General features: G+C 34.7%; 6 protein-coding genes across 12 annotated transcripts; 3 read left to right on the forward strand and 3 right to left on the reverse strand.

Annotated features, from left to right (window-relative positions):
• The first annotated feature begins 134 nt into the window (after nucleotides 1-134).
• On the forward strand, nucleotides 135-1,546 carry LOC107263098. Its single transcript, XM_015729946.2, has 3 exons — nucleotides 135-883; nucleotides 965-1,122; nucleotides 1,210-1,546. The coding sequence occupies exons 1-3, from the start codon at nucleotides 665-667 to the stop codon at nucleotides 1,436-1,438; spliced, it is 606 nt and encodes a 201-aa protein (XP_015585432.1). The 5' UTR covers nucleotides 135-664; the 3' UTR covers nucleotides 1,439-1,546.
• On the reverse strand, nucleotides 1,251-4,308 carry LOC107263092. The gene is made up of 9 exons (XM_015729932.2): nucleotides 4,009-4,308; nucleotides 3,740-3,942; nucleotides 3,286-3,488; nucleotides 3,040-3,217; nucleotides 2,616-2,981; nucleotides 2,265-2,546; nucleotides 1,858-2,151; nucleotides 1,511-1,752; nucleotides 1,251-1,392 (listed from the first exon to the last, which is right to left on the reverse strand). Exons 1-8 carry the CDS (start codon nucleotides 4,259-4,261, stop codon nucleotides 1,519-1,521), a joined length of 2,013 nt encoding a protein of 670 aa, XP_015585418.1. The 5' UTR covers nucleotides 4,262-4,308; the 3' UTR covers nucleotides 1,251-1,392; nucleotides 1,511-1,518.
• LOC107263091 lies at nucleotides 4,304-7,756 on the reverse strand. The gene is made up of 8 exons (XM_015729931.2): nucleotides 7,350-7,756; nucleotides 7,125-7,216; nucleotides 6,168-7,012; nucleotides 5,901-6,100; nucleotides 5,728-5,827; nucleotides 5,249-5,646; nucleotides 4,970-5,179; nucleotides 4,304-4,889 (listed from the first exon to the last, which is right to left on the reverse strand). The coding sequence occupies exons 1-8, from the start codon at nucleotides 7,355-7,357 to the stop codon at nucleotides 4,727-4,729; spliced, it is 2,016 nt and encodes a 671-aa protein (XP_015585417.1). The 5' UTR covers nucleotides 7,358-7,756; the 3' UTR covers nucleotides 4,304-4,726.
• A 462-nt stretch (nucleotides 7,757-8,218) lies between these two features.
• On the forward strand, nucleotides 8,219-14,165 carry LOC107263089 (transcription elongation factor SPT5). 4 transcript variants are annotated; one of them, XM_015729929.2, is made up of 12 exons: nucleotides 8,219-8,529; nucleotides 9,302-9,578; nucleotides 9,673-9,755; nucleotides 9,839-10,091; nucleotides 10,207-10,439; nucleotides 10,542-11,040; nucleotides 11,127-11,478; nucleotides 11,574-12,163; nucleotides 12,235-12,590; nucleotides 12,707-13,108; nucleotides 13,181-13,356; nucleotides 13,441-14,165. In XM_015729929.2, the coding sequence occupies exons 2-12, from the start codon at nucleotides 9,349-9,351 to the stop codon at nucleotides 13,681-13,683; spliced, it is 3,417 nt and encodes a 1,138-aa protein (XP_015585415.1). In that variant the 5' UTR covers nucleotides 8,219-8,529; nucleotides 9,302-9,348; the 3' UTR covers nucleotides 13,684-14,165. The 4 variants fall into 4 exon arrangements, with proteins under 4 accessions (XP_015585415.1, XP_015585414.1, XP_015585412.1 ...); XM_015729928.2 differs by lacking the exon at nucleotides 8,219-8,529 and adding an exon at nucleotides 8,574-8,991; XM_015729926.2 differs by lacking the exon at nucleotides 8,219-8,529 and adding an exon at nucleotides 8,574-8,890.
• A 276-nt stretch (nucleotides 14,166-14,441) lies between these two features.
• LOC107263094 (ras association domain-containing protein 8) lies at nucleotides 14,442-19,282 on the reverse strand. Its single transcript, XM_015729933.2, has 10 exons — nucleotides 18,560-19,282; nucleotides 18,223-18,333; nucleotides 17,756-18,055; nucleotides 17,325-17,445; nucleotides 17,003-17,241; nucleotides 16,712-16,873; nucleotides 16,179-16,295; nucleotides 15,685-15,824; nucleotides 15,303-15,610; nucleotides 14,442-15,244 (listed from the first exon to the last, which is right to left on the reverse strand). The coding sequence occupies exons 1-10, from the start codon at nucleotides 18,629-18,631 to the stop codon at nucleotides 15,144-15,146; spliced, it is 1,671 nt and encodes a 556-aa protein (XP_015585419.1). The 5' UTR covers nucleotides 18,632-19,282; the 3' UTR covers nucleotides 14,442-15,143.
• Nucleotides 18,590-20,953, forward strand: LOC107263097 (probable dimethyladenosine transferase). 4 transcript variants are annotated; one of them, XM_015729943.2, is made up of 7 exons: nucleotides 18,590-18,641; nucleotides 19,311-19,345; nucleotides 19,406-19,545; nucleotides 19,659-20,025; nucleotides 20,134-20,479; nucleotides 20,553-20,659; nucleotides 20,758-20,953. In XM_015729943.2, exons 3-7 carry the CDS (start codon nucleotides 19,488-19,490, stop codon nucleotides 20,798-20,800), a joined length of 921 nt encoding a protein of 306 aa, XP_015585429.1. In that variant the 5' UTR covers nucleotides 18,590-18,641; nucleotides 19,311-19,345; nucleotides 19,406-19,487; the 3' UTR covers nucleotides 20,801-20,953. The 4 variants fall into 4 exon arrangements, with proteins under 4 accessions (XP_015585429.1, XP_015585431.1, XP_015585430.1 ...); XM_015729942.2 differs by lacking the exon at nucleotides 18,590-18,641 and adding an exon at nucleotides 18,719-18,808; XM_015729945.2 differs by lacking the exon at nucleotides 19,311-19,345 and having other exon boundaries at nucleotides 18,623-18,641.
• Nucleotides 20,954-21,102: the final 149 nt, after the last annotated feature.

The raw sequence follows: 21,102 nt of genomic DNA on the forward strand, positions 1-21,102 counted from the left end.
TATATATATATATATATTTTGTGTGTGTATATACATATATATATATATATATATATATATATATATATATATATATATATATATATATATATATATATATATATATATATATATATATATATATATATATATATATATATATATATATATCGTGTAACTTAAATCAGTAGACAGTTGCGATTCTTCCACATTCTCGATTCTCAAAACTTCACTTTTGTTTTTCTTTTAATGTACCATGTATATAAGTGCATGCCTCCACCAGTACCACTAGCAACTATCGAAAAAAGATAAATATTATACCGGGATAAAATTAAAAAAAACTTATTAAGAATGCAAAACGCAAAGCACTATGTGTAATGATAATGTAAATAATGAGAGACACAGATTACAATAAACGTATGTAAAAATAATTGACTACACAGAATTAAGATCCTAGGAAATTATTTATTTGGCAAAGTTGCTCATTCTTGGGAAGCTATGCATAGTACAGAGATTGAGATGACTCGCTGCTCTCGAGTTGCTTTGGAGTATTTCCAAACCAAAAAAACATGTCTTCGGCGTTCAATTATTATATCACAGGTACATCTCAGATTTTCGATTGATTTTAACCATTTTACATTTCTATTTTTACAAACGGTACACGAACCGTGATCAGATATCCGTCATGGCAAAATTATCAGGAGCTGTTTGCGACACTCGTTGCCAGCTGTTTTACAACGAAATAGCAAAAAATGAAAATTCTCTTAGAATGAAATGGTTCATAAAGAACCGTCAGAGACTCTTAGACAATCTAGGAAGTCAGAAGCTCGTTAGCAAAGCGCAAATACTGATCGCTGAGAATGAAGAGAAACGACGTCAGTTTTATCGTGAACAACGAGCTAACGTATGTAGATTATAAAGTTCAATTTATATGTTATTGCTTCGATAACTATAATAAAATCTCAAATTCACAATTCAATACTAGACGCAGGTAACTTCAAAGTTACCGGAATGGCGACCACCTAATTTTGACGAATCTGTCAATCTCGATCCTATGCGACCTGTTGATCCAGTCACAAAATCAATTATTTATGAACGTAACGTCCAAAGTTTTATAACTGGAAATAATTATCTTCAAAAAAGGTACTTATAATGTTATAAATGTATTGTATATAAATAATACATGACGCAATTTTCTCGATAATTTTTACGTTCATCTGGTTTAATTAGATTTGAAGAGACGCCAGAAGATCGATATTATTTTCCTGATTGTACAAGTTGGACTTATGGATGGAGAATGAAGGATTATCCACCTGTTCCGGCAACTAAAGTTGGTATACGATCTCTTATGCAAGCTACTTTTTATCGACGAAACGCATCAAGTCTTCAACGAGATCCTGATTGGTATCGTAACTGTCAGACAGGGAATGCAAAAAATTTCAATGAATTTCCATCATAATAATTCACATCACTGTTACGAAAATTAATGATTTTCTCAGTAATAAATATTGTCTATTTCTTTTTTACTTACTACTCGAATTAATATAGTGCTTGGCCACTTTTCGGAACGATCATTCGCTGCAAACTGGGATAAAGGCGAAAAATACGCATTAAGGAACACATACGTTCGCAGGTGAACTGTCTCACTGTTTGCAAATGTTCTACGTCGTGTTTACTGACGGTTTTAAACATATCATCTACATCTTTGCGATTCACAGTAACGTTATTACACATGCAAGGACGCTTTACTATGTCTTTGATACTTTCAGTATTCTAAAAAACATTTTTGTGATTTATTTTCCCTCTATTTTCATATTGTATTAGGACTGGTATTGCATTAGGTTTAAATTACCGGTGATAATTTTCATCACCATTTACCTTTTTTTGTGTCTCCAATTTGCTCCTGATTTCAGAATTCTCTTTTTTACCGATACAGGACTTGCTAGTGCGTTTACTGGCATGTATTAAACTTTGAATACGTGGCTTATAGTCGACAACTGGTTTAATTGTTTTATTCTGATTTCTTTCCGTTTTTTTCTGACAAATTGGAAAATTTGGTCGCTTTGGAGTTTCTGATTCCATAAGTTCATCGTGATGCGATTTTTGATTGGCATTCGTTGATAAATTTGTATGTGACAATGATGTTCCCTTTTCCAAATTGTCTATTGGTTGCTAATATTGAATAATATAAAAAATGCATAAAACATAAGTGTTAGGAATCTTTAAAACAGTTATTTTCATGAAATTTATTAATTTTTATGAATTTAATCAATGTTAGTTTATACCTGGATACATCTCTGTGGCTTCTTTAATTCCATTATAAAACGTGAACCCTCCGCCAGATCCAACATAGTTTTCTTCTCTGCTTGATCTATATCACCACGGTAGTCTGATCGTACGTACAATGTACCACCAACATAACAGAATGGCAGGGATTCATTACTATCCGTTGTTGTAGATGATTTTTTGGATATATTATCAGCATATTCGTCGTCATTATAGAAGTCGATGCTTGATTTTACGATTGGAGTGACAAAATGTTCCTCTGTACAATATTTGTCAGGTAGCTAAATTATTAATATATTAAATTATGATACTGAAACTTATTAAGAATAATTTTATACAATAATCTTTACGTCTGGTATGAGTTGTATCGGTTTCCATTTACAACCATCATCATCTATAATTTCCACAATGTGAAAATGTTGCTTCTTTTCGGTTCCAGACGTAATATCAGTGAACTGTTTTTGACTTTCCTCTCGTTTAGATATTTTCTCATCTAATTCGGGTAAGAGCAGCGATTCGAGGGACAGTAGAAATTCTGCTTGTCCTGGCACAGCGCCGAATGCAAAATTTATAAATTTCTGAAATTGTCGAACAATTTCATAGACTTTCTTTTCCCACGCTGGTCCATTGTCGATTTTGTTCTGTTCTTCATTTTTCATGGAACGTATTACTTCATTCAAGTCCAGTAGTAATTCCTCCAAGGCTCGAATTTGGATCTAAAAATTATTCAAATCGTAAGTATAACATTGAGCAAACATTTTTTTTATTACTTACCTTAAAACATTTGTGCATAACTTTCTTTTCTGCAATACAATGCATTCTTTCTATGCACAGAACATATGCAAGATCTATTGCATTTTGCATCTGAAGTCTGTGCCTCAGAATAAGGAGAGCTTTAATTTTTTGATTTTCAAAATCCTTCATTTTCTCATCCATACGTGCACGCTCTTTTCTGGATAAATTTTTTTTATTAATCATATAAAATAAATAATATTCGTCATTACTATATTTTTTTAATACCTCATGATCTCATTGAAGTCAGCAATCATATTTTCTTTTTGAGCACGTAAAGATTGCTCAAAATTTATGTACAATGTTTCTATCACATGAGCAATTTCGTCCCTTAACTTTTTCAGCATCTCATGCGTTACGTTCATACGTTCATGCACAACAGCCTTTTGCATTGCTTTATTACAATTTGTTATTGCATCGGATATAGAATTCTAAACAAGAATTTTTGATAAAATAACTTCCGAATCATTTTAAAAATCTATCTAAAAAATTATATAAGCTATACAGTAGGATTACAATTCTACAGAGTTTGATACTGCGGACAATCCCTATTATTTCGCTTCCACTTAGCTCCTGGGCATTGTAAGTACATATAAAAGCCTGGATTTAAACAACCTCCAATTTATGGGTATCCAGTTCAGAGTTGTCTGTAGAATCGGAATCTTATTTTTTTAACAATTACTTTTAACTCAGTTTTAAACTCCTCTTGCAGGATGTCAATGTAATTTTCATATTGCAAAGAAACGTCATGTATAGTCAATTCTATTATTCTACGTTTTTCCGCCTCAAACATGTTTTGTACTTCTTCTAATTCCTCTTTCATATGTCTTTTCATTCTTTCATCCATATCTGCTTCAAATTTTTCCAGTACCACCTGCCCTAAAGCTATTTCAAAATATTCATTAAGAAAAGTTTTAAATTAATCTATCACTGTATGCACTATGTTGCAACCTAATATTCCTTGATGGGTGCATGCTTTGATGAATTTATTCGTCAACGGTGGCGTTAGTGCAACTTTTCCAATAAGTTGATCACTAGGTGACTTCCAGAGTATTTTTGGTGGACCTTCTAATGGTGGAATGATTCCCAGCAATTTTCGAATTTCTTCATGACTGTAGTCGAAGATGATTTGTGCCAGCGGTGAACCGAGATTCGTGCGAACATCTGATTGTGTTGGAATATAAATTCTTGAGGATAATTCCATTTTTTCTTGGTTCAATAAATTTAAGATGCGAAATTACATATGTATATTTTCGGATTTATATATTTATGACGATTATTATATGTATAACATGACACTTGATGTTTCTTATTGTAATGTTGGTAAATTCTCATGCGCTGGGAAATTTCTTACAAATCTCGCATCACTTGTTTTTATCACTAAACAAGTTACAAAGTTTACTGGACAAAAAATATATTTAATTTCTCATGATGTACACAGACAAACATCAGAGTCGCTATCGTAAACTAAACTCTGTACTTTTTATCAGTTGATATAATAAAAGACAGCTTAATATCAAAAATATATAAAAAGACAAATTTAACATATTTCTTTATAAAATCAAACTTTATCACGTAAACTTGCTTCTAGTTGAAATTCTGCTTTTATAAAGCTTTAGGCGAATACTCTAAACTCTGTTTTTTTTTTTAATTAGGAAATATATACAACTTATTTAAATGATCTTTGAGCTGTTTTTATAGTAACTTTAACCCCGTTGATATAACAATTATGACCAACTGCAAAGGCTTTCCTCACAGATTGAGAGTTAGAAAAGTTAATAAACGCATATGTATCGTTATTGCGTCTGTGAACAGAAATTACGTTGCCAAATCTAAAACAGAAGTAATTACAATTATTTTCATTGTGAAGATCCTTCTTGCTTTAAAAAAGTGAAACACCAAAATACATTACTTTGAAAATTTCGCACGTAACATAGCATTGGTAGTTTTTGCTGGTATATTACCGACCCAAATTGATTTATCATTAATAACAAAATTTTCTGGCGGTTGAGCAAATTGGGAAGCCGTCGCTTTTATAACTCTTGGAACAGTCTGTTTAGAACTAGCAGTTTTAATACCGCTAGTTCCAGCCTTATTAGAATGTGGTATTGAACTGCTAGAACTGTAAAAAAAATTCTCATATATTTTCATTAACAGAATTTTTATAAAAATCAAAGAATAATCAACTAACCCAGCCACAGAGGATTGACTGTAGGAATCCATACTGCTCGTTTCATTGTATAATTTCAATCGATTTGAGATCATTTTTGATAACAACCGTGCATTGCTTGGCCTTTCATCGTCATCTGAACAATATATGTCATTGTCACCACAATCGCTATCGGTAACACTGGTATTTGAACCCGTCGCAGTCTTATCATTAGTCAAGAGTGTAATAACATCCTGATCAAGCCATTCTTGCACCAATGTTTTTGAACAACGCTCGATACATTGGACTACAGCTTTCTCATGGAAACCCATGTGAACCAACTTCATTACTTGCATCCTTAATGATTCACGCTGTACTTGGGGATTACCCGGATTCAGATTAATACTCTTTTCAAAGTATTTCTCTGATTCTTCATAATTCTGATTCATAACACATTACAGTTTTAATTAGGTTAATGCTGAATGTGGGTATGCTGCATGAAGTATGTTGGAATAATTTACCTCCATTCCATAAAAAGCTTGCCCCATGCGACAGAAAGCTCTTGCTATTTCTCTTGGATTATCTGAATTTTTCACAATAAGACGTGCATCCGATAATGCTCTGTAAGAGTGAGAATAATACCTTACAAACTTGATCATATGTATTATAGAGGTTTATATGTAATTACACTTACAATGGATATCGTGCTTGTCTTAAGTAACAGTAACTACGATTGATGTAATGACGAATGTCATTTGGATCCCGTTGAATGGCTTCATTTAAATAATGAATTGCTTCAAGTATGTTGCCTTGTAAAATTAAATGATAGGCATGTACACCAAGAACATCTGATGAATGTTCACCACTTTCCAATAAATATTTTGGTTTTTTAGACTAAAAATGTATCAAATGGAAAATAGTAGGATGCAATGAATTTAATAGCATCTGAAGCGATGCTTACCTTCTTCACTGTAACAAACTCTGTGTCCATTTCTGTATCATCATCATCATCTGAAAAGCATCCACTTGCATGTAAGGGCCTATTTCTGTCAATATTAGTTTTATTATCTTTGGAATCAAGAACATTTGATCTTATGGATGATTTTTCATTTTCCACCTTTACCCCACTGCAAGATGGCTTTACTGACTTCTTGAAAAATGTCAAGTAATTTTCAGGCAGTATAGCCTCATCATCAGTATCTTCCATTGTTCTTACTTTATCATTATCAGATTCACTGTTGACTTTCTTCTTTTGCATTTGACCTTCAGTTGGTTTTGACAATCCTTTTGCAGAATCCGTAAAAAAGGGATAATTTCTAAATGTAGGATCTTCATTCATATCTTCACTTTGGGAATCTTGCTCTATGCTATCATTTTCTTTATCCTCGCTGTATGTAAGCACTGATACTTTTTGTGTGTTTGCTTTAGCTTTCTTTGGTAAATCATGGTTCTTTGGTTTTATTTTTTTTATTTCTTTATGATCTTCTTTATGTTCTGTTTCAGCAGCAACAGAGGGTGACTTTGAACTCGATACCAAATTGTTTTTACCGCTTTGTTTAACTGGTTCAGTCTCTGCCACTTTCATTTTCTCTTTCTTTTTTTTCTCTTTTTGACGCTGTTTCTTAAGCTTTTTCTTTTCTGCATTTTCAGCATACCTCATATCCACCATTGCCATTTCATCTGTATCAGGATCATCAAATAAAAAATAGGATTCATCACTATCAGATGGGCATGATTGTGAACATTCAATCAGACTTCTAATATAAGTTAAATCTGTTACTCCTGGCAACTTCCATCTCACAGATCCTATAAAAATAATGAATTCCAATTGCCAATTTCATAATATGCTTACAACTATTACTTTGTGTTCGTCTTGTACTCTTGAAAATTTATTTTATGAGTTTTTCATAATACAAACCTATAGGAAATTCTTGCAGAAAATCAATAGAAAAAATGCCACCATATTCTTCTTTTTCTGCTTCCTTCTGAAGTAACTCCATTAAATGGTATCTAAAAATGTATTATACATGTATGTAAGAAAACAAATCAATCATGAAAATAGATAAAAACTTTCTATTTCAAATGCTATCATTATATATTTCAACGTTTGTAGAGTTAATAAAGTTAACATTTAAGTATTTACCTTTCCATACTATGTTTATTCTTGTGGAAATGTACGGTAGTTACAAAATAATTTTAACCAATTTTAACTATTAACTATCTGATGACCACCAGGGGGTGTTAACTGGTATATGAAATCGTCGGCACCAGGGCAAATCAACTCCCGTGATAAACAATCGACATGTAGGATTACTGATGGCCGTACGGCATTGTTGGAAGCCGCATACAAAGAGATAGCGAGAAGACAGACTAATGTAGTAAGCTGTTTCTACAGAGATGAGCAGGGAGATGAACAACGCTCCGGTTTTCGGCGACAACAAAATCATGCCGCTAAATCGCAGCGGCAAATGTGGAAGTAGGATTCTGTGATCATCGCCTCCGTCAACAATGCAAATCCCGTCGTAGTCGAGCTAAACGTGAACACGAACGCGTAACTTGGCGGGCAGAGGTTCTCCGCTATCTCCGTAAATCAAGATCCAATAATATTTAGTAAAAATTGAGGTGCTACACGGGTGTCAAGTTGGCACTTTCTTAAAAATGTCTTAAAAATGTTTCAACAATAAGCTTTTTCAATAATTCTTGAGAAGTTCTATATTTCCCGGTCTCGTTCTAAGAGTTGCTTTGGGAACCAGCGGTGAGTAGCGGAGAACCTCTGCCCGCCAAGCTACGCGATCGTGTTCACGTTTAGCTCGACTACGACGGGATTTGCATTGTTGACGGAGGCGATGCATGATTTTGGTACAGTCTAAAACCGTAGGCGGTGTGCATCTCCCTGTTCATCTCTGGTTTCTATCAGCCACTGTACAGTCTCTCAAAAAATTGAAGCCGAGATAAAGCAGTGCGTACGGGGAGGACTGAATCAACATAACCTTAAATAGTGGCACATATTTTATTTCGAAAGTTGCTAAATATTTTTTTGTCGTTTTTATAAGGTTCTATATTTATATCATGGAGCCTAGATAGAATTTATATGTATGTACTTGTATTTTAGTACTCTGTACATAGCACCACGGCTGACACTGATATGTCGGCGAGACAACATTTTTGCAGGGTTTGTACACCACATGTGCAGTTCAATTCGAAAAGGACAACCTCATCCACGAAATGAGTGAAACAGCTGCGCGCTCGCCGGGTTATCTCCTAATGCAATCATACGGATTCCAGTAGTTCAGTGGTCCTGTCCACGTCTTGTCCTGTCCATGGTAAAGGTTTTATAGTTAGAGTTCGCGACACTAGTGTCGCATCTATGTCAATGGCGTCAAAGGACACGTAATTTATGATTGGCTAAAAGAACGTGTGCTCGCAAATGTACTACTTTACTACGTTAAATAATATATAAAATGAAATTAATTGCTTTTTGCAAATAATATCGAAGAGTGGCAGGGCACTCAATACAGGTGCAACTGTCTATTTCATTTGGCGGCTAAACTGCAGAATGCAACTTGAAGTTAGCTGTGGATTGTTTAGCTTTTTTTTTTACATGTAGTCTTTCAAGGAGTCATATTCTGCAGTTTTACCCATTTGGCATTTATGGTGTATAGGCAGCAATAAAGTTTAGTGCAGGTTAGTTGTCTACTTCAATTATTTTGCCTCGATTCAGGATTAAAGCCTTGAAGGAAAGAGAAGGATATTGCTTTACTATATGTGATACGTCCATAATATTGGTAAGAGCAATTGTAAGATTGAGCAGGAAGTAGATCCCTATTATTGAGTGTCATAATGAACAAATACTGCAGTTCGAAGCTCTGCTGTAAATAATGGTCTTTCGGAAAGCTTGAAAACTATCTTGTTATTTTTCATACGTATACTGTGCATGTTAACATCTACGTGAAAAAAAGTGGCATAATTTATAACGCCACCAACATATGGTCTGGAGCGTCCAGTGTTTACCAGATTAGTAGGAATATTTTCCTACAAGTATTGGTCCACTGCAGTTTCATCGTCATTTGAAGAAAGTGCGTTCTGTTCCTACAGATCTATCGTGCAATATTCAACAATTCAAGGTGTCCTGAGGCTGCACAATGTCGGACTCTGAGGCCAGCAATTTTTCCGACAACCAGAGCGAGCGTGGTGGTGGAGGTAGCGACAGCGAAGCCGAAGCAGATCGTTCTGTAAAATCTGCTGCTGGTAGCGATGTTGGGAGTACGGGTGCAAGATCTCGTAGTGTATCTCGAAGTCGGAGTCGGTCTAGATCACGATCAAGAAGTCATTCCAGATCGAAATCACGTTCACGTTCTCGTTCTGGCTCAGGGTGAGCATCTTCGAATTAAGAATATTGGATAATATTGAAAAATAATTCGTGTGATTATTGTAATGTGATTTGTTATTATTTGTTTGCATGTCAGGTCTGATGATGGAAAAGCAGATGAGGCTGAAGAAGCTCGGTCAGGTGATGAAGAGGAACCCGAGCCTGAGGAAGAACCAGAAGGTAATAATTAAATGAATGATTCATATTACTCATTCAAGTTAGTAATTATCAATAAGTAATTTTTTGTATGACTGTCGTGTTAGGAGAGGACTTGGATAACAGTAGCGAGTATGATGAGGAGGAGGAAGAAGATGACGATAGACCCAGAAAGAAAAAGAAGAAGGACAGATATGGTGGTTTTATTATTGATGAAGCAGAGGTTGATGACGAAGTTGAAGATGATGAAGAATGGGAGGAAGGGGCACAAGAAATTGGAATTGTCGGTAATGAAGTTGACGAATTAGGGCCTACTGCTCGTGAAATTGAAGGAAGACGCAGAGGAACCAATCTGTGGGAGTAAGTTTTAGAAGAATACCATAATTATTTCTATTTTCAAATAGAAATTAGAAATAGTATCCATTAAATAGCAAAACATGATAACTTGACATTTATAATAAATTTTTTTACATAGCTCGCAGAAAGAAGATGAAATTGAAGAATACTTAAGAAAGAAGTATGCTGACGAGTCTATGGCCGCTCGACACTTTGGAGATGGTGGTGAGGAAATGAGTGATGAAATCACTCAACAAACTTTATTACCAGGTGTGAAAGATCCCAACCTTTGGATGGTTAAGTGTCGCATCGGTGAAGAGAAAGCAACTATACTTTTATTGATGCGCAAGTTTATTACGTACCAGTTCTCAGGTAAATTTTGTGATTCAGCAAATACAATACAATACTATAATGAGTGATACTACCTCTAGAGACACATCTATTAATTGACATAATATTTTTTGTAAATATTAGGTGAACCATTGCAAATAAAATCTGTGGTAGCCCCAGAAGGAGTCAAAGGTTACATTTACATAGAGGCTTACAAGCAACCACACGTAAAGGCTGCTATAGAAAATGTCGGTAACTTAAGGGTGGGAATCTGGAAGCAACAAATGGTACCAATCAAAGAAATGACAGATGTACTGCGAGTTGTAAAAGAGCAAACTGGTCTTAAAGCTAAACAATGGGTCAGACTAAAGAGAGGCATTTACAAAGATGACATAGCCCAAGTGGATTACGTTGATTTAGCACAAAATCAAGTTCACCTGAAGTTACTACCTAGAATCGACTACACAAGACCTCGCGGAGCACTTAGAACAGCACAAAGTGAATCTGAGGCCCTAAAAAGAAAAAAGAAAAGAAGGCCGCCTGCGAAACCGTTTGATCCTGAAGCCATTCGTGCAATTGGTGGTGAAGTTACCAGTGATGGAGACTTTTTAATATTTGAGGGCAATCGATACAGCCGTAAAGGGTGTGTAAAAGTGTATAGAATTTACAAAAATATCAGTTTAACCTATTATGATTTAAATTGGATAATATTAATTCTTTCTTTTATAGATTTTTGTACAAAAATTTCACAACAAGTGCTATAATTGCTGAAGGCATAAAGCCAACTCTTTCTGAACTTGAACGATTTGAAGAAGCTCCTGAAGGTATTGATATAGAATTGAGCGGTACTCCAGCAACAGGTGCATCCACTGGAAAGGATGACCAGGCCGTAACGCATTCCTTCAGTAATGGAGATAACGTCGAGGTTTGTGAAGGAGAATTAATGAACCTGCAAGGCAAAATCGTCTCCATAGACGGAAATATGATAATGGTAATGCCAAAGCATGAAGAGCTGAAAGAAGCATTGGAATTCCAAGCAAATGAACTCAGAAAGTACTTTACCATGGGAGATCATGTTAAGGTAATTATTATATAATTCTCAATGTTATAATACTCTAGTATCTAATTATTTCAAAAATCAAAATCAACAAGCTACATAGTTATTGTTGTGTCCAGGTTGTAGCTGGCAGATACGAGGGCGACACAGGTTTAATTGTACGCGTTGAACAAAATAGAGTAGTATTATTCTCTGATTTGTCAATGCATGAACTCGAAGTACTTCCAAGAGATCTTCAACTCTGCTCTGACATGGCAACTGGTGTTGATAGTTTAGGACAATTTCAATGGGGTGATCTTGTGCAGTTGGATGCGCAGACTGTCGGCGTGATAGTACGTCTCGAGCGTGAAAACTTCCACGTACTTTCAATGCATGGAAAGGTGGTCGAAGCCAGACCACAAGGTCTGACAAAACGTCGCGAGAACAGAAATGCAGTGGCACTGGACTCACAGCAAAACACTATTCAGAAAAAGGATATAGTAAAAGTAGTCGACGGTCCTCATGCTGGTAGAGGTGGCGAGATAAAACATCTTTACAGAAGTTTCGCTTTTCTGCATTCACGAATGTACGTGGATAACGGGGGTATATTTGTCTGCAAAACAAGACACTTGCAGCAAGCTGGCGGGAATAAATCCGGAATGACGCCCTCAATGTCACCTATTTCCGGTTTCATGTCACCAAGGATCGCATCCCCAATGCATCCTAGTGGGTAAGTACATAATTTACTAACAGTTTTTCAGGAATTTAATATTGTAAATATATTTGGAAATCAATTTTTAGTGGTGGTTTTGGGAGAGGTGGTGGTGGTGGACGAGGCAGAGGACGAGGAGGCGGTATAAGACGCGACAGAGAACTGATCGGCACGACTATAAAAATTACTCGTGGTCCCTACAAAGGAAACGTCGGAATTGTCAAAGATGCCACGGAAAAAACAGCTCGTGTTGAGTTACATTCTACCTGTCAAACAATTTCGGTAGACAGATCTCATATAGCAAATGTTGGAGTTCCTACGAAAGACGGAAGCTTCAGCAGTTACAGTCGTACCCCTGCATACACTGCTGGTGGACAAACACCAATGTACGCCAGAGATGGATCCAAAACGCCAATGCATGGTTCTCAAACTCCTATGTACGAGAGTAAGTATTACTGTGCAAAAATAATGTACATTATAACTATATCATAGTCTAGCAGAACCTGAAAGGGTAGATTGTATTACACTAATGGTATTTATAATTAACTTTTTATTGGACAGATGGATCTCGGACACCTCATTATGGTTCTATGACACCATCACACGATGGTTCACGTACTCCTGGTCAATCCGGAGCCTGGGATCCAGCCGTTACGAATACACCAGCTAGAAGTAACGACTTTGACGGATATAGTATGGAAGAAGGGGGATCTCCAGGTTATGCACCTGGTTATCCAGGAACGGGTGGTCCTTTCACTCCACAAACACCTGGTACTATGTATGGATCAGAACAAAGTTACAGTCCATATCAGCCAAGTCCCAGTCCTGCAGCAAGTGCTACTGCAAGCCCAAGTCCGGCTGGATACATTGCTACACCTTCTCCATCAGGAACTGGATATACGACTAGTCCTCATGGAGCTTTTGCTACACCGTCACCTATGGGATACAGTCCAATGACACCAGGTACATATAAATACAAATTTTCATTCATAGCACAAAGGTTCTTAAAAATTGTTCAATAATAACGTGTTCTAGGTGTTGCTGGAAGTCCTTACAATCCTCAAACTCCTGGTGCAGGACTCGATGCGGGAGTTTCGTCAGGAATGATAGGGGGTTCGGAATGGCACACGACTGACATAGAAGTTCGTATTCGCGATTCCCATCAGGATCCTGCATTAGCTGGTCAACAAGGTGTCATTCGCGGAATTTCAGTAAGTTCTTATTTGTTACTTTCGTTTATTCTCATTATTATACCATATACCATTCTCGAACGTGAATATATTTCTATTTTTCAGGGTGGCATGTGTGCGGTATTCCTGCCAGCAGAGGATCGCGTTGTTAACTTGGTATGTGAACAATTGGAACCTGTGGTACCATCACGCGGTGATCGTGTCAAAGTAGTCTTAGGTGAAGACCGTGAAGCAGTGGGTACTTTACTCTCAATTGACAATCAAGAAGGAGTTGTTAAACTCAATACGGAAGAAGTTAAGATGTTGCTTTTGCGATATTTATGTAAGATGAAAGCTCCTGCCTCATAATTTTAATACTGATAATCTATGAGGTATTATAAAGAGTCACCGTGCAACATAATGCAAGCGGATTCTAAGTTCTCACGGTACAGTACATGTCTGAATACAGTTGCACGTATAATCAATTAGATATATTAGCAGTTATACTCAGGACTGCATTACATATTTGAAAATTGACTAATAATGTTTTGGATTCCCGATATACTAAATTAAAGTTTCAGAAAAATAAATTTGCTGCTGATATTTGGGTATGTTATCGAAGATGAAGTATATATTATATATTATTTTGAGTGATAATACATATTATATTCATTTCATTCATATACTGTCCTTTACTTACATCATTCAAAACTAAATTTCTTACAAACAATATCTTTCTGTAATACAACATCGCCCATATGCATGACCATGCAAACATGTGACCACTATTGTCCCACTTATTATAAATTTTGTAATAAATTGGGAATAATAATTGAATAACTGATCATTAATACACAGATTATTCTTTTGTACCTAATGCTTAACATATCATGAATCATCTCATTGATGACTTGAAAAATAATAATCACTTAACGAGAATCCTCCAACAGTTCTTTATCGGAATTCAGTATCCTTATATGTTTCCGCGCTTGTACATACAACACTGATTGGCAGCTGGTAGTGAGGATAATTCGAATGTCGCGAAACGTGAGTGATCGGACATTCACTTAACTGGAGTCTAGCATACAATAATATGGAACATACGAAAATGTTTTTAGATCAAATGATATGTAGGAAAGAATATGTATAATCTAGTTCGATATAAATTCATAATAATACAGAGAAATGAATAATGGCAATGGTATTGATATAAGCACCTAGGTCAACAACAAGTAAATAGTTGATACATAACGGTCACGAATGCGATAGGTGTATAATTGCACAATTGTTTACGTTCGAAACTAGTGGAAAAAAGTATAAGTAAGTTATAATAAGAGACAATTTCAGACAATTAATTGCCATTGGACTATGGTATTTGTTTTACATGCAGTATAGATATATACTATTATGATTAAACTTTAATATTAATATAATATTGTTGTGACATTGAAACGACTGAAATTTGAGCAGTAAACTGAAGATATTTATCACCGTAAAATGTGCACATGAAGATATTTGACTTATAATTTTATCACTTATGTTGTCTTACTGATACTGATAGAGATGAATAAGAATGAGAAATAACTTCTTCGGAGTAAGTCTTCAGTCATGACACTAGAATTCTTTTTTTTATGACGCGAAATAAATGAACGAATGTTTCTTACACTACTGTTATATCGATATACTGAAATAATACAGGAGAGTAAGTCTAGAGAATAGATATGTGGCAGTTTTTTGCTACTCCCTGAACGTAATTTAACTTTGGTCCATGATCGGCGGATTGTAATTGAACCAAAGGAGATTTTGAGACTATTAGACGTTGCAATTATTTACACCCACACACCGTGTGGGTTTTTACTGGTAGGCACTGCAGTTTCTAATTGTCTTGGAGATCCTATCATTTTACGCGTACTACCAGGTTTGTGTGCACCTGAAATATAATTCACGTATGAAAATTATTAATAATAATTTAATTAATTGACAGTTACCTTCTAGCAGATGCTTTACTTGCTCATCCTGACAAGCTACCGTCAAACTCTGCAAGTTGGCTTCCTTCATGTCAGCAACCAAACGTTCTACTTGTAACTTTTTCTCAACAATTGCTGACTCTAAGCTTACTACTTCGAGCTTCAAAGATTCTGCGCATTGAGTGGCTAATTCCGCAGAACGTTTTACTTGTTCTACTTCATTCTGAAGATGCTCTACTTCGCTTATTATTTTTCTCTCCATGATTTGACGCTCATCTGATTCGCGACTTATACTATGCTGCTCTACTGCAAGCTCTTCCATTACTAGCCTGAAGAAGAAGAAGGGAATTTACATACTAAAAATGCTTAATTAAGAATTTTTAATGAATGTTGAGGGATTTACCTGATTTTATTCTTGCATTGCAACAACTCTGTCTCGCAATTTGCTAACTTTGATCTTAGCAATGTTATCTCTGATTTCAAAGTTTTTTCCTGTTGCCGTACAATTTCACTTTCTTCTTCTACGTGCGTCAATTCTTTTAACTAGAGTAGGAAGTCGGATTAATAAATGTCTCGTGAAAAATCAACGTAATACTGTGGATATAATACTCATATTTTCGTGTAGACAAACAAAACTTCTTAAAAGTTAATTTTATATATGATTTTTATATATGTATATGTAGAACAGAATTATGCTACGTGTACGTTTTGAAGATCAGAAATGGAAATGGACTTTCCAGAGTAAAGAAGGTGCAAGCGGATCTTAGCGCTTTAATAAATTTGAGGTAGTTATTATTAATTGCAAAATGTAGTGAGTTTGCTTGGCGTGCCATTAATGTCACATTGAAAGTATCATATATCTAAGTTGGACCACATTATTTTATCACGAATATATACCTGTTCCTCGATAATTCGACCGGTGGATTCAATGCGATTCACTTCTTCAGAAATAAAGTCCATCTGATGCATTTGCTCTCTATTCTTAGTTTCCCAGTACAAAATTTCAGCATCAAACTATATTTGTCAAACAAATTTTAATTGTACTTCTTAAATGACAAACGTGTATTTCCAAAAGATCTTTGGTATTATCTTTATTTAGATAATTGAAATCACAAGACAAATACGCTTAAAAGAAGTTGTAATTTGTATGTCAAAGCTTTTATAGCAGAAGGAAATGTTCTGTGCGAAATACTGTTGCAAAATTGCTCGTTATAGCTGTGATGAGGCGGCTGTGCGTAAGTACGCATGGACTGAGTAATATGAAATTGGCATGAAGCCAGATAGGAGAAAGAAAGTAGAATATGCATAGCTAAAGTTAGGGCCACATTATATAGTTTAAATGTTCAAGAATAATAAAATTAATAAAAACTGTTCATTCAAGTTTCTTCATTAAATATTATGTTCAGCAAAGTACTTATCTATCACAGTACCTTTGTAAGATCAGCCTGCTGGGCGTTTATGGTATCCCGTTGCCTATTAACCAATCTGATAAGCTCAACGTATCGTTGAGTATATGCGACAGTCACCATATTTTGAGACTGCCCTGTTAACTGATTGCCAGGTTGTGGCTGAGACTTGGATTCTTGAAACTCCTATCATATTAAGAAAAATATAATTATTTCAAAACAATAATTAACATTTTCATGTGAACTGTTTGAAACATTTTTTTTTCTAAATAACTGTAACTGTAACTGTGTAATTTTTATTGCTCCTATCGGTACCTGAATGAGATTTCTTTTCGACTTAGCGGGATTACTTGGAGAAAACTGTTCTTCTTTTTGAAAATGTGGACTTCCACTATTCGTATTTGGTAAAAATTGTGATCTTCCAGGACTATTAATATTTGGAGGTGGAGGATCTCTGTATGGTGGTAAAGTTCGTAATGGTGGGGAAACTGGACCAGGTGGATCTCTGTAGGGTGGCACTTCTCGTACTTTCTTTTGTGGCAAATATATACTTGCTGTGAAAGACAAAATCATGAACATAATCCGTGAAGTAATCATTCAATTACATGGTTTTTTGTATGAAAGAATATCTACTCACTATCGCCACTAACTGTTCTTGTAGGAGACCGTGTAGGTTTGTGAGTAGCCTTTCGAATGTTGCACTCCTTAGATTTTAATTGTGGTGTTGGTTGAACTATGGCAACGTTTTCCATTTGAACCTTAAATTTTTATATGAAACCAAACAGATTATATTTAATGAGAGCAAAATATATTAGGTTTGCATGAATGTAATGAGACACATTAGAAAACTCGACACATGTCCTTTTTTAAATTAATTGTTTTTGGCATCCAAACATTGCCCAGTCATTGGCAAAAGTTCTTAGATACTCATGAAGATTACATCATTGATTGAGCTTCTTGTATGATAAAGATAATAATATATGTAAAACATAAACCAAGTATCTCATTACTTTCATGCCAACCCAATATATGATTCATAGAAATTACAGATATAGATGAAAGAATTACCTCACTATTATTATCAGTAACTGTTCCATGAAGGCCACTAAATGTGAGAGATTTTCGGATATCCCGATTTCTTTCAATTCCTCCTTGTAATTCATCGTACTCAGACATTGGAATAGTGGGACTGCCCTTGAGATCATCTTGAGCTGTGCTACTTGTCGAATGCTCTGCCAAAGAAGTAGGTAAACCATTTGTTCTTATCCCATGCATCATACGTCCACTTTGAATCTTATTTCCTTCTGGCGTAGACCGTCTTAAGATCAACTGCACTTCTGAGGAATATTCTCCCCATTTCATCAAAATCTATTGCCAACACATTTATTTATAGCACGTGATTACTATTGACTGAATAAACAGTCAAATGTTTATGACTTTCATCCTTAATCAGTTATAATTAAAGAAAATATAATTGATACTATTATTTGAAGTAACATTACAAAATATGTGCTTCAATATATTTGGTATTGTACCTTAAGAGGATTTTCATATGGTGCAAGTAGCCTTTCATTTGTACGCCATCGTTCAACCAAAGTGAATCTACCTGTCTGAGCTGTTGCATGTGCCAACGCATAGACAACATCCTAAAAGTATATAGTCATCTATACATTTATATAGATATAATTTAAAAAGATTACTTAACTAAATTTTACAGTGATGATAAAACACTTTGTTACAAAGAAAACTTATCTAGTATTATTGTATTGAACAAAGCAACGAGACAAGTTTTTAAATTCATTCAAAGTGTCAGGCATCCAGAATGAAACCCAGAACTGACACAATAAAACGATTTTATAAAAAATTAAATACCTGACAAGTAGTGGATTCGGTAACGCCACAAACAATACGTTGAATACCTTCCACCCACACCTTCAGCTCCATCGTCTCACCGGTAATACTGTTTACGCCTACTTTGTTGCATTTCCCGACCGTAAATATTAGAAGATCTTAAAGCTTCTGAAATCCTTAGATTTTACTATTTCACTAGAGCCTGACGCTTAGGTTCACATGAAACTGAATACGTATTCGCCTTTGCTAGCTTCACAAGAAGATGGGATGGTAACACAACAAACTTTCTTCTGAGAATCAAATTAACTTAAAGTAGCATTCGAGCACGTACCACCGAAGTACTATCCACTTTCTATTAAATTATTAAGCTTTATAACCTGAAATATCCAATTATCAACAAAATGACAGTTCCTAATCTTTAACCAAATGTGTATAAGATGGGCAACTAATAAGACATCCCATTCTGTTACTACATTTCGACAGACATACAAAAATTTTTATACAAAATACATTGATGAGAATATATTTGAGCATGAAGCTGTTATTTTGTTCACTCTTGATAACATTTTTATCACATTAACAATGATTTCAAATATCAAATCAAGGACAAATTATGCAGTAAAATTGTATCGAAAAGGACATATCCCACTAACCTACATTTTTATCTTCATATCTCTAAGTACAAAAGAATATATGAGTAATTCTAAAAGTACTATATATGAGTGTTTGTAAAGTGATAATTTTAATGTATGAAAGTCGACATTTTTAACAGAGAAAGTGTGGGGACCCTTGCGGTAAAGACAAATTGTATGTATGTGATTTATAATTCATGAATAGAGGTACTCTATGTCTGTTTCATTGTTTAAGATTACTGAGGACGCACGTGGTTCCACATATACATATAACATTCTGCAGTAGATTCATACTAGCCTTATAAAAAATTATAAAAATGCCGAAAATTCGTGCAGAAAAGAAAAGTCGTGTACATACTGAAGTAGCAAAACAAGGTTAATTTCAGGAAGTATTTGCTTCTATTATAAATATCTATTTAGGAGCACATTTTATATATACAGTTCCTAACTTGTTTATAAAAATATTAAACATTACTTCTATGTAACAGGAATTTTATTCAACAAGGATTTTGGACAGCACATTCTAAAAAATCCATTAATCATTGAAAATATGGTTGAAAAGGCAGCTTTGCGGCCCACCGATGTGATATTAGAAATTGGTCCTGGAACTGGAAACATGACAGTCAAAATGTTGGAAAAAGCAAAGAAAGTAATTGCATGTGAAGTCGACCCACGTATGGTGGCTGAATTGCAAAAACGTGTACAAGGCACACCATATCAATCAAAATTGCAAATTATTGTGGGAGACGTACTTAAATCTGATTTGCCTTTTTTTGATATATGCGTTGCTAATGTCCCATATCAGATTTCATCACCATTAGTATTCAAATTGCTTCTACATAGACCACTTTTTAGGTAACTACTATATAAAATAGAGTACACAATAATTTTTGTTTAATGATACAATAGAAAATTTAATATGTAACAGTTAAGAATAGTTTTTACAATAATTATTTTCCTCAGATGTGCAGTACTAATGTTCCAAAGAGAATTCGCAGAAAGACTGGTAGCAAAGCCTGGTGAGAAAGCATACTGCCGACTTAGTATAAATACACAATTATTAGCACGCGTAGATATGCTGATGAAAGTAGGCAAAAATAACTTCAGGCCACCACCTAAAGTTGAATCCAGTGTTGTTAGGATAGAACCTAGAAATCCACCACCTCCAATTAATTACCAAGAGTGGGATGGGTTAACTCGAGTAGCATTCATCAGAAAAAATAAAACTCTTTCTGCTGCTTTTAAACAAACTGCAGTGATTGCCATGCTTGATAAAAATTATAAGCTGCACTGTAGTCTAAATAATAAGGTAAAATACAAAATCGAATTACAGTTTTAAAAAGGCAGTGAACCCTGTAAATTATAACAATTCTTTCTTGTAGCTGGTACCAGAGGATTTTGACATAAAACAAATGATTTCAAATATTTTGGAAAAAAGTAGTTGTGAGGATAAACGAGCGAGAACGATGGATATTGACGATTTTGTCAGGTAAGATGAGAAATAAATTGTTATATTATTTGCAAAAATAGATCTATATATGCTTTATCCTAACATTTAACTGTAACAGGACTTTATCATATTTGCAGGCTTTTACATGTATTCAATGCAGAAGGTATTCATTTCACATGATAATGATAAAACAAAGCCTACCATTGTTGATTCCCTCTATAAAATGTTATATATTACATCTAATAATTTGATGTCAGGTATGTTAAGAATCAATGAAAAACCTATTGAATAATTTTACAATTGGATAACAATATAAAAATTTCTAAGAATTTACCCCTAGCTTTTTTCTTGTATCATATTTTATTCTTTCTGAATGAACAGCAACAAGTACTTAAAAATGTATTTTACCAGTCAAAGCTAACTTGAAGTAAACATTTTTGAATTACTATTTCAACAAAAATTTTCTTGTTGCTAGAAATGAT

Source organism: Cephus cinctus, unplaced genomic scaffold, assembly GCF_000341935.2.
Source record: "Cephus cinctus unplaced genomic scaffold, Ccin1 Ccin1_scaffold0132, whole genome shotgun sequence".
NCBI lineage: Eukaryota > Metazoa > Arthropoda > Insecta > Hymenoptera > Cephidae > Cephus > Cephus cinctus.